The sequence below is a fragment of the Oncorhynchus gorbuscha genome, unplaced genomic scaffold (genome assembly GCF_021184085.1).
Source record: "Oncorhynchus gorbuscha isolate QuinsamMale2020 ecotype Even-year unplaced genomic scaffold, OgorEven_v1.0 Un_scaffold_2269, whole genome shotgun sequence".
Lineage (NCBI taxonomy): Eukaryota > Metazoa > Chordata > Actinopteri > Salmoniformes > Salmonidae > Oncorhynchus > Oncorhynchus gorbuscha.
Window position 1 is genome coordinate 37,385 of NW_025746824.1, and position 10,932 is coordinate 48,316.

The 10,932-nt window shown below is 41.2% G+C and overlaps 1 protein-coding gene and 1 long non-coding RNA gene across 2 annotated transcripts; both read left to right on the top strand.

The window, feature by feature from the left end:
- Positions 1 to 42: 42 nt before the first annotated feature.
- LOC124025530 (mdm2-binding protein-like) lies at positions 43 to 9,243 on the top strand. The gene is made up of 5 exons (XM_046338914.1): positions 43 to 198; positions 373 to 456; positions 600 to 673; positions 9,125 to 9,185; positions 9,230 to 9,243. Exons 1-5 carry the CDS (start codon positions 141 to 143, stop codon positions 9,241 to 9,243), a joined length of 291 nt encoding a protein of 96 aa, XP_046194870.1. The 5' UTR covers positions 43 to 140.
- Positions 9,241 to 10,851, top strand: LOC124025531. The gene is made up of 3 exons (XR_006837202.1): positions 9,241 to 9,267; positions 9,857 to 9,915; positions 10,728 to 10,851. It is a non-coding gene; the product is annotated as an uncharacterized LOC124025531 (long non-coding RNA).
- The last annotated feature ends 81 nt before the right edge of the window (positions 10,852 to 10,932 follow it).

Consider the following 10,932-nt stretch of genomic DNA (forward strand, 5'->3'; position numbering starts at 1 on the left):
GTCACCAGAACTCGAGATGACAACTTCCGTTTCACTAGAGAGAGAGAGCGCGCGGAAATGAATTTTATAATACGAAAAAAAGTCCACACAACTTTTTATTGACATTTATACTGAACACTGATGGTAGAGTATTCAGAGGAATGGATCGGTACGTGCTAGTTGTTTCTTTTCACCAAGAAGAGGATAAATGCGCGAAGGGTACGTTAACCATGGCTTTGTAGCGGACTCGGGTTTCGTGTTGTTTTCTACTGTAGTAGGGAGCAGCAGAGCCATCTATAGTAGACAGGATGATACACATACTATGAGCAATGGCGGTGTTCTTGTAAATGTAAGTCATAACTTCTTGAATGATTGTAATCGTTTATTTTACAGCATTGGAGGCTGCCAAACAGATCTATGATAAACTGGGGAGCATCGCCAGTTGTAATTCAAAACGGAGGGTTTCTCTGTTTCCAGGTAAGCCAATGCATTGTTTGTGTGTGTCAGGTGTCTTGCTTGCAGAAACGATTGCATTATGTCTACCTGCTTTTAAACATTGTACGGGGTTAAGTAACATTTGCTAAATGTGATTGTGTCATCTTTCTCATCTGCCTCCTAAGCCTGCTCTCTGAGTGGTGGTCCAGCCTCACAGAGGTGGTATTTTGCTGTCCAGACATGCCATGGGACATCTCAGGTAAGTGTCATGTCAAGGAATGTCTGGTATTAATCAGGGATGTCGTTCTGATCCTTCTCTGTCGTTATTTGTGTTTATGGAGATGTAGAGATGTCTGTCTATGTCCTGCTTTGTGTTTATAGAGATGTAGAGATGTCTGTCTATGTCCTGCTTTGTGTTTATGGAGATGTAGAGATGTCTGTCTATGTCCTGCTTTGTTTTTATAGAGATGTAGAGATGTCTGTCTATGTCCTGCTTTGTGTTTATGGAGATGTAGAGATGTCTGTCTATGTCCTGCTTTGTGTTTATAGAGATGTAGAGATGTCTGTCTATGTCCTGCTTTGTGTTTATAGAGATGTAGAGATGTCTGTCTATGTCCTGCTTTGTGTTTATGGAGATGTAGAGATGTCTGTCTATGTCCTGCTTTGTGTTTATAGAGATGTAGAGATGTCTGTCTATGTCCTGCTTTGTGTTTATAGAGATATAGAGATGTCTGCCTATGTCCTGCTTTGTGTTTATAGAGATGTAGAGATGTCTGCCTATGTCCTGCTTTGTGTTTATAGAGATGTAGAGATGTCTGTCTATGTCCTGCTTTGTGTTTATAGAGATGTAGAGATGTCTGTCTATGTCCTGCTTTGTGTTTATGGAGATGTAGAGATGTCTACCTATGTCCTGCTTTGTGTTTATGGAGATGTAGAGATGTCTGTCTATGTCCTGCTTTGTGTTTATGGAGATGTAGAGATGTCTACCTATGTCCTGCTTTGTGTTTATAGAGATGTAGAGATGTCTACCTATGTCCTGCTTTGTGTTTATAGAGATGTAGAGATGTCTGTCTATGTCCTGCTTTGTGTTTATAGAGATGTAGAGATGTCTGTCTATGTCCTGCTTTGTGTTTATGGAGATGTAGAGATGTCTGTCTATGTCCTGCTTTGTGTTTATGGAGATGTAGAGATGTCTGTCTATGTCCTGCTTTGTGTTTATGGAGATGTAGAGATGTCTGTCTATGTCCTGCTTTGTGTTTATGGAGATGTAGAGATGTCTGTCTATGTCCTGCTTTGTGTTTATGGAGATGTAGAGATGTCTGTCTATGTCCTGCTTTGTGTTTATAGAGATGTAGAGATGTCTGTCTATGTCCTGCTTTGTGTTTATGGAGATATAGAGATGTCTGTCTATGTCCTGCTTTGTGTTTATGGAGATGTAGAGATGTCTGTCTCTGTCCTGCTTTGTGTTTATGGAGATGTAGAGATGTCTGTCTATGTCCTGCTTTGTGTTTATGGAGATGTAGAGATGTCTGTCTCTGTCCTGCTTTGTGTTTATGGAGATGTAGAGATGTCTGTCTATGTCCTGCTTTGTGTTTATGGAGATGTCTGTCTATGTCCTGCTTTGTGTTTATGGAGATGTCTGTCTATGTCCTGCTTTGTGTTTATGGAGATGTAGAGATGTCTGTCTATGTCCTGCTTTGTGTTTATGGAGATGTCTGTCTATGTCCTGCTTTGTGTTTATGGAGATGTAGAGATGTCTGCCTATGTCCTGCTTTGTGTTTATGGAGATGTAGAGATGTCTGTCTATGTCCTGCTTTATGGAGATGTAGAGATGTCTGTCTATGTCCTGCTTTATGGAGATGTAGAGATGTCTGTCTATGTCCTGCTTTGTGTTTATGGAGATGTAGAGATGTCTGCCTATGTCCTGCTTTGTGTTTATAGAGATGTAGAGATGTCTGTCTATGTCCTGCTTTATGGAGATGTAGAGATGTCTGTCTATGTCCTGCTTTATGGAGATGTAGAGATGTCTGTCTATGTCCTGCTTTGTGTTTATGGAGATGTAGAGATGTCTGTCTATGTCCTGCTTTGTGTTTATGGAGATGTAGAGATGTCTGTCTATGTCCTGCTTTGTGTTTATGGAGATGTAGAGATGTCTGTCTATGTCCTGCTTTGTGTTTATGGAGATGTAGAGATGTCTGCCTATGTCCTGCTTTGTGTTTATGGAGATGTAGAGATGTCTGTCTATGTCCTGCTTTGTGTTTATGGAGATGTAGAGATGTCTGTCTATGTCCTGCTTTGTGTTTATGGAGATGTAGAGATGTCTACCTATGTCCTGCTTTGTGTTTATGGAGATGTAGAGATGTCTGTCTATGTCCTGCTTTGTGTTTGTAGAGATGTCTACCTATGTCCTGCTTTGTGTTTATGGAGATGTAGAGATGTCTGTCTATGTCCTGCTTTGTGTTTATAGAGATGTAGAGATGTCTGTCTATGTCCTGCTTTGTGTTTATGGAGATGTAGAGATGTCTGTCTATGTCCTGCTTTGTGTTTATGGAGATGTAGAGATGTCTGCCTATGTCCTGCTTTGTGTTTATGGAGATGTAGAGATGTCTGTCTATGTCCTGCTTTGTGTTTATGGAGATGTAGAGATGTCTGTCTATGTCCTGCTTTGTGTTTATAGAGATGTAGAGATGTCTGTCTATGTCCTGCTTTGTGTTTATGGAGATGTAGAGATGTCTGCCTATGTCCTGCTTTGTGTTTATAGAGAGTAGAGATGTCTGTCTATGTCCTGCTTTGTGTTTATGGAGATATAGAGATGTCTGTCTATGTCCTGCTTTGTGTTTATGGAGATGTAGAGATGTCTGTCTATGTCCTGCTTTGTGTTTATGGAGATGTAGAGATGTCTGCCTATGTCCTGCTTTGTGTTTATAGAGAGTAGAGATGTCTGTCTATGTCCTGCTTTGTGTTTATGGAGATGTAGAGATGTCTGTCTATGTCCTGCTCTGTGTTTATGGAGATGTAGAGATGTCTGTCTATGTCCTGCTCTGTGTTTATGGAGATGTAGAGATGTCTGTCTATGTCCTGCTTTGTGTTTATGGAGATGTAGAGATGTCTGTCTATGTCCTGCTTTGTGTTTATGGAGATGTCTGTCTATGTCCTGCTTTGTGTTTATGGAGATGTAGAGATGTCTGTCTATGTCCTGCTTTGTGTTTATGGAGATGTAGAGATGTCTGTCTATGTCCTGCTTTGTGTTTATAGAGATGTAGAGATGTCTGTCTATGTCCTGCTTTGTGTTTATGGAGATGTAGAGATGTCTGTCTATGTCCTGCTTTGTGTTTATAGAGATGTAGAGATGTCTGTCTATGTCCTGCTTTGTGTTTATAGAGATGTAGAGATGTCTGTCTATGTCCTGCTTTGTGTTTATGGAGATGTAGAGATGTCTGTCTATGTCCTGCTTTGTGTTTATAGAGATGTAGAGATGTCTGTCTATGTCCTGCTTTGTGTTTATAGAGATATAGAGATGTCTGCCTATGTCCTGCTTTGTGTTTATAGAGATGTAGAGATGTCTGCCTATGTCCTGCTTTGTGTTTATAGAGATGTAGAGATGTCTGTCTATGTCCTGCTTTGTGTTTATAGAGATGTAGAGATGTCTGTCTATGTCCTGCTTTGTGTTTATGGAGATGTAGAGATGTCTACCTATGTCCTGCTTTGTGTTTATGGAGATGTAGAGATGTCTGTCTATGTCCTGCTTTGTGTTTATGGAGATGTAGAGATGTCTACCTATGTCCTGCTTTGTGTTTATAGAGATGTAGAGATGTCTACCTATGTCCTGCTTTGTGTTTATAGAGATGTAGAGATGTCTGTCTATGTCCTGCTTTGTGTTTATAGAGATGTAGAGATGTCTGTCTATGTCCTGCTTTGTGTTTATGGAGATGTAGAGATGTCTGTCTATGTCCTGCTTTGTGTTTATGGAGATGTAGAGATGTCTGTCTATGTCCTGCTTTGTGTTTATGGAGATGTAGAGATGTCTGTCTATGTCCTGCTTTGTGTTTATGGAGATGTAGAGATGTCTACCTATGTCCTGCTTTGTGTTTATGGAGATGTAGAGATGTCTGTCTATGTCCTGCTTTGTGTTTATAGAGATGTAGAGATGTCTGTCTATGTCCTGCTTTGTGTTTATGGAGATATAGAGATGTCTGTCTATGTCCTGCTTTGTGTTTATGGAGATGTAGAGATGTCTGTCTATGTCCTGCTTTGTGTTTATGGAGATGTAGAGATGTCTGTCTATGTCCTGCTTTGTGTTTATGGAGATGTAGAGATGTCTGTCTATGTCCTGCTTTGTGTTTATGGAGATGTAGAGATGTCTGTCTATGTCCTGCTTTGTGTTTATGGAGATGTCTGTCTATGTCCTGCTTTGTGTTTATGGAGATGTCTGTCTATGTCCTGCTTTGTGTTTATGGAGATGTAGAGATGTCTGTCTATGTCCTGCTTTGTGTTTATGGAGATGTCTGTCTATGTCCTGCTTTGTGTTTATGGAGATGTAGAGATGTCTGCCTATGTCCTGCTTTGTGTTTATAGAGATGTAGAGATGTCTGTCTATGTCCTGCTTTATGGAGATGTAGAGATGTCTGTCTATGTCCTGCTTTATGGAGATGTAGAGATGTCTGTCTATGTCCTGCTTTGTGTTTATGGAGATGTAGAGATGTCTGCCTATGTCCTGCTTTGTGTTTATAGAGATGTAGAGATGTCTGTCTATGTCCTGCTTTATGGAGATGTAGAGATGTCTGTCTATGTCCTGCTTTATGGAGATGTAGAGATGTCTGTCTATGTCCTGCTTTGTGTTTATGGAGATGTAGAGATGTCTGTCTATGTCCTGCTTTATGGAGATGTAGAGATGTCTGTCTATGTCCTGCTCTGTGTTTATAGAGATGTAGAGATGTCTGTCTATGTCCTGCTTTGTGTTTATGGAGATGTAGAGATGTCTGCCTATGTCCTGCTTTGTGTTTATGGAGATGTAGAGATGTCTGTCTATGTCCTGCTTTGTGTTTATGGAGATGTAGAGATGTCTGTCTATGTCCTGCTTTGTGTTTATGGAGATGTGGAGTGGTCTACCTATGTCCTGCTTTGTGTTTATGGAGATGTAGAGATGTCTGTCTATGTCCTGCTTTGTGTTTGTAGAGATGTCTACCTATGTCCTGCTTTGTGTTTATGGAGATGTAGAGATGTCTGTCTATGTCCTGCTTTGTGTTTATAGAGATGTAGAGATGTCTGTCTATGTCCTGCTTTGTGTTTATGGAGATGTAGAGATGTCTGTCTATGTCCTGCTTTGTGTTTATGGAGATGTAGAGATGTCTGCCTATGTCCTGCTTTGTGTTTATGGAGATGTAGAGATGTCTGTCTATGTCCTGCTTTGTGTTTATGGAGATGTAGAGATGTCTGTCTATGTCCTGCTTTGTGTTTATAGAGAGTAGAGATGTCTGTCTATGTCCTGCTTTGTGTTTATGGAGATGTAGAGATGTCTGCCTATGTCCTGCTTTGTGTTTATAGAGAGTAGAGATGTCTGTCTATGTCCTGCTTTGTGTTTATGGAGATATAGAGATGTCTGTCTATGTCCTGCTTTGTGTTTATGGAGATGTAGAGATGTCTGTCTATGTCCTGCTTTGTGTTTATGGAGATGTAGAGATGTCTGCCTATGTCCTGCTTTGTGTTTATGGAGATGTAGAGATGTCTGTCTATGTCCTGCTTTGTGTTTATGGAGATGTAGAGATGTCTGTCTATGTCCTGCTCTGTGTTTATGGAGATGTAGAGATGTCTGTCTATGTCCTGCTCTGTGTTTATGGAGATGTAGAGATGTCTGTCTATGTCCTGCTTTGTGTTTATGGAGATGTAGAGATGTCTGTCTATGTCCTGCTTTGTGTTTATGGAGATGTCTGTCTATGTCCTGCTTTGTGTTTATGGAGATGTAGAGATGTCTGTCTATGTCCTGCTTTGTGTTTATGGAGATGTAGAGATGTCTGCCTATGTCCTGCTTTATGTTTATGGAGATGTAGAGATGTCTGTCTATGTCCTGCTTTGTGTTTATGGAGATGTAGAGATGTCTGTCTATGTCCTGCTTTGTGTTTATGGAGATGTAGAGATGTCTGTCTATGTCCTGCTTTGTGTTTATGGAGATGTAGAGATGTCTGCCTATGTCCTGCTCTGTGTTTATGGAGATGTAGAGATGTCTACCTATGTCCTGCTCTGTGTTTATGGAGATGTAGAGATGTCTACCTATGTCCTGCTTTGTGTTTATGGAGATGTAGAGATGTCTGTCTATGTCCTGCTTTGTGTTTATGGAGATGTAGAGATGTCTACCTATGTCCTGCTTTGTGTTTATGGAGATGTAGAGATGTCTGTCTATGTCCTGCTCTGTGTTTATGGAGATGTAGAGATGTCTACCTATGTCCTGCTTTGTGTTTATGGAGATGTAGAGATGTCTGTCTATGTCCTGCTCTGTGTTTATGGAGATGTAGAGATGTCTGTCTATGTCCTGCTTTGTGTTTATGGAGATGTAGAGATGTCTGTCTATGTCCTGCTTTGTGTTTATGGAGATGTAGAGATGTCTACCTATGTCCTGCTCTGTGTTTATGGAGATGTAGAGATGTCTGTCTATGTCCTGCTCTGTGTTTATGGAGATGTAGAGATGTCTGTCTATGTCCTGCTTTGTGTTTATGGAGATGTAGAGATGTCTGTCTATGTCCTGCTCTGTGTTTATGGAGATGTAGAGATGTCTGTCTATGTCCTGCTTTGTGTTTATGGAGATGTAGAGATGTCTGTCTATGTCCTGCTCTGTGTTTATGGAGATGTAGAGATGTCTGTCTATGTCCTGCTCTGTGTTTATGGAGATGTAGAGATGTCTGTCTATGTCCTGCTTTGTGTTTATGGAGATGTAGAGATGTCTACCTATGTCCTGCTTTGTGTTTATGGAGATGTAGAGATGTCTGTCTATGTCCTGCTCTGTGTTTATGGAGATGTAGAGATGTCTACCTATGTCCTGCTTTGTGTTTATGGAGATGTAGAGATGTCTGTCTATGTCCTGCTCTGTGTTTATGGAGATGTAGAGATGTCTGTCTATGTCCTGCTCTGTGTTTATGGAGATGTAGAGATGTCTACCTATGTCCTGCTTTGTGTTTATGGAGATGTAGAGATGTCTGTCTATGTCCTGCTTTGTGTTTATGGAGATGTAGAGATGTCTGTCTATGTCCTGCTCTGTGTTTATGGAGATGTAGAGATGTCTACCTATGTCCTGCTTTGTGTTTATGGAGATGTAGAGATGTCTGTCTATGTCCTGCTCTGTGTTTATGGAGATGTAGAGATGTCTACCTATGTCCTGCTTTGTGTTTATGGAGATGTAGAGATGTCTGTCTATGTCCTGCTTTGTGTTTATGGAGATGTAGAGATGTCTGTCTATGTCCTGCTCTGTGTTTATGGAGATGTAGAGATGTCTACCTATGTCCTGCTTTGTGTTTATGGAGATGTAGAGATGTCTGCCTATGTCCTGCTTTGTGTTTATGGAGATGTAGAGATGTCTGTCTATGTCCTGCTCTGTGTTTATGGAGATGTAGAGATGTCTACCTATGTCCTGCTTTGTGTTTATGGAGATGTAGAGATGTCTGTCTATGTCCTGCTCTGTGTTTATGGAGATGTAGAGATGTCTACCTATGTCCTGCTTTGTGTTTATGGAGATGTAGAGATGTCTGTCTATGTCCTGCTTTGTGTTTATGGAGATGTAGAGATGTCTGTCTATGTCCTGCTCTGTGTTTATGGAGATGTAGAGATGTCTACCTATGTCCTGCTTTGTGTTTATGGAGATGTAGAGATGTCTGCCTATGTCCTGCTTTGTGTTTATAGAGAGTAGAGATGTCTGTCTATGTCCTGCTTTGTGTTTATGGAGATGTAGAGATGTCTGTCTATGTCCTGCTCTGTGTTTATGGAGATGTAGAGATGTCTGTCTATGTCCTGCTCTGTGTTTATGGAGCTGTAGAGATGTCAAACCTATGTCCTGCATTGTGTCTGCTGACTGGTTGGCTGATGTAGAGATGTCACCTATGTCCTGGCTGACTGATGTAGAGATGTTACCTATGCTGACTGTTTCACCTATTGGCTGACTGTCCTGCTCTGTGTTTATAGAGATGTAGAGATGTCTGTCTATGTCCTGCTTTGTGTTTATAGAGATGTTGGCTGATGTCTGTCTATGTCCTGCTCATCACCTAAGCAGCTTCTACTGTTGAACACAACATCCAACCATTTCATCAGTTATGGCTGATGACACATTCATCACACTCTTCTGTTTCTGACTGTCCTCAAACCTATTCACCACATTGGCTGACTGTCATCACCTGTTGGCTGACTGTCATCACCTGTTGGCTGACTGTCATCACCTATTGGCTGACTGTCATCACCTATTGGCTGACTGTCATCACCTATTGGCTGACTGTCATCACCACATTGGCTGACTGTCATCACCATATTGGCTGACTGTCATCACCTATTGGCTGACTGTCATCACCTATTGGCTGACTGTCATCACCTATTGGCTGACTGTCATCACCTATTGGCTGACTGTCATCACCTATTGGCTGACTGTCATCACCTATTGGCTGACTGTCATCACCTATTGGCTGACTGTCATCACCTATTGGCTGACTGTCATCCTTCCTGTTTCTGGTTGTAGTTCTGCAGTACAGAGTGGGAGGAGCTGGGTAGTTGTCAGAAGAACGATGAGCAGGAGGAAAGCCCCAGCACTATGGAGGCCTGTGTCAGTGCTCTGGATGAGCAGGAGGAGAAGACTGACCAGCCTGACCCACAGCAGACACAGTATGAGTGATGTTCACAGGGCTCTACAGTGCCACCATTAGACTTACATTGACAACTAAAAATAGATGTGTGGCCGAACGGCAAAAGTCATGTATGAGCATATGTGCGAGTAAAAAGTACAAGTGTGAAGTGACCTGGAGTTTCGGACTCAGTCAGACATGCGAGTTTCACCGTTACCACGGCAACCGCCCGCCCTTAAAGGGCCAGCTGAACATTTTTGTCTCGCCTAAGTGACTCAAATATTTGAGGGTACATTGTGCTTGATTTATCATAGGCCACCCCAAAAACGTCTAGTAATTTCTTATCATTAAAACACTCTTTCTCAAATATTTTATTTTTGTGCTCCTAAATGTTTCAACTTAGGAACACGTGCTCCTTGTGAAACATGTTAGCATAGAGCCCTGTTTTAATTCTGTTGCACATCCCAGCTCTGTGCTCTTCCATAATAATACTTCTGTAGTGTTTAAGCAAACATACAAAGTTGACCTTATTTCCTCTGAGATGTTCTAGAATATGAAAGGTAGGACCCTGTCAGGGATGAATACATGAATAGTTGTATGAATAAAGTTCTGATGTGTGATGACTGCAGGTTGTATGAAGAGGCAGCAGAGGGGTTACACCTGTTATCAGACCAGCTTCCCCCTCCAGGTAACTCACTCCATTCACCTTGGTTCATTTGGCCAGACCGAGAAAGATTCCTCTATATTCATATATCTTATCCAGGAGTTCTCTATATTTCCTACATGCCGCGGCTTGTGTTGTGTTTTATAGCTGACTCTGTTCCCCTCTCTTTCTCTCCCAGGAAAAGCTCTGCTAGATCTGATATTTGTGTCAGTTTACTAGGAGTTTTATGGCTGACTCTGTTTCTCCTAGATGTAATATTTGTGTCAGTTTACTAGGTGTTTTATGGCTGACTCTGTTTCTCCTAGATGTAATATTTGTGTCAGTTTACTAGGTGTTTTATGGCTGACTCTGTTTCTCCTAGATGTAATATTTGTGTCAGTTTACTAGGAGTTTTATCTAGGCTGCCATAAAACACTAGTAAACTGACACAAATATTTCTAGGAGAAACAGACGGACAGAGCCATAAAACACCTAGTAAACTGTCTCTGTTTCTCCTAGATGTAATATTTGTGTCAGTTTACTAGGTGTTTTATGGCTGACTCTGTTTCTCCTAGATGTAATATTTGTGTCAGTTTACTAGGTGTTTTATGGCTGACTCTGTTTCTCCTAGATGTAATATTTGTGTCAGTTTACTAGGTGTTTTATGGCTGACTCTGTTTCTCCTAGATGTAATATTTGTGTCAGTTTACTAGGTGTTTTATGGCTGACTCTGTTTCTCCTAGATGTAATGTTTGTGTCAGCCATAAAACACCTAGTAAACTGTCTCTGTTTCTCCTAGATGTAATATTTGTGTCAGTTTACTAGGTGTTTTATGGCTGACTCTGTTTCTCCCCCAGGAAAAGCTCTGTTAGATGTGATATTTCTGGGTTTTGCTGAAGAAGCTCCTAAGCTGAAGGACTTCCTCCCTGTGATTGGCTCGTTGAAACACATGCAGACATGGCACACAGCCAAGATGACCATGGTGACTGAACACCAAGCTGGGTAAGGACAAAGAACTATTATACTAAATGACGAGCCCACTTGACACTGGAATCAACAGTT

Coding starts and splice junctions, on each gene's coding strand:
- LOC124025530 (XM_046338914.1), top strand. CDS start 141: ATGGATCGGTACGTGCTAGTTGTTTCTTTTCACCAAGAAGAGGATAAA. Junction 457..599: donor GAGGGTTTCTCTGTTTCCAG/GTAAGCCAATGC, acceptor CTGCCTCCTAAG/CCTGCTCTCTGAGTGGTGGT. Junction 674..9,124: donor CATGCCATGGGACATCTCAG/GTAAGTGTCATG, acceptor TTCTGGTTGTAG/TTCTGCAGTACAGAGTGGGA.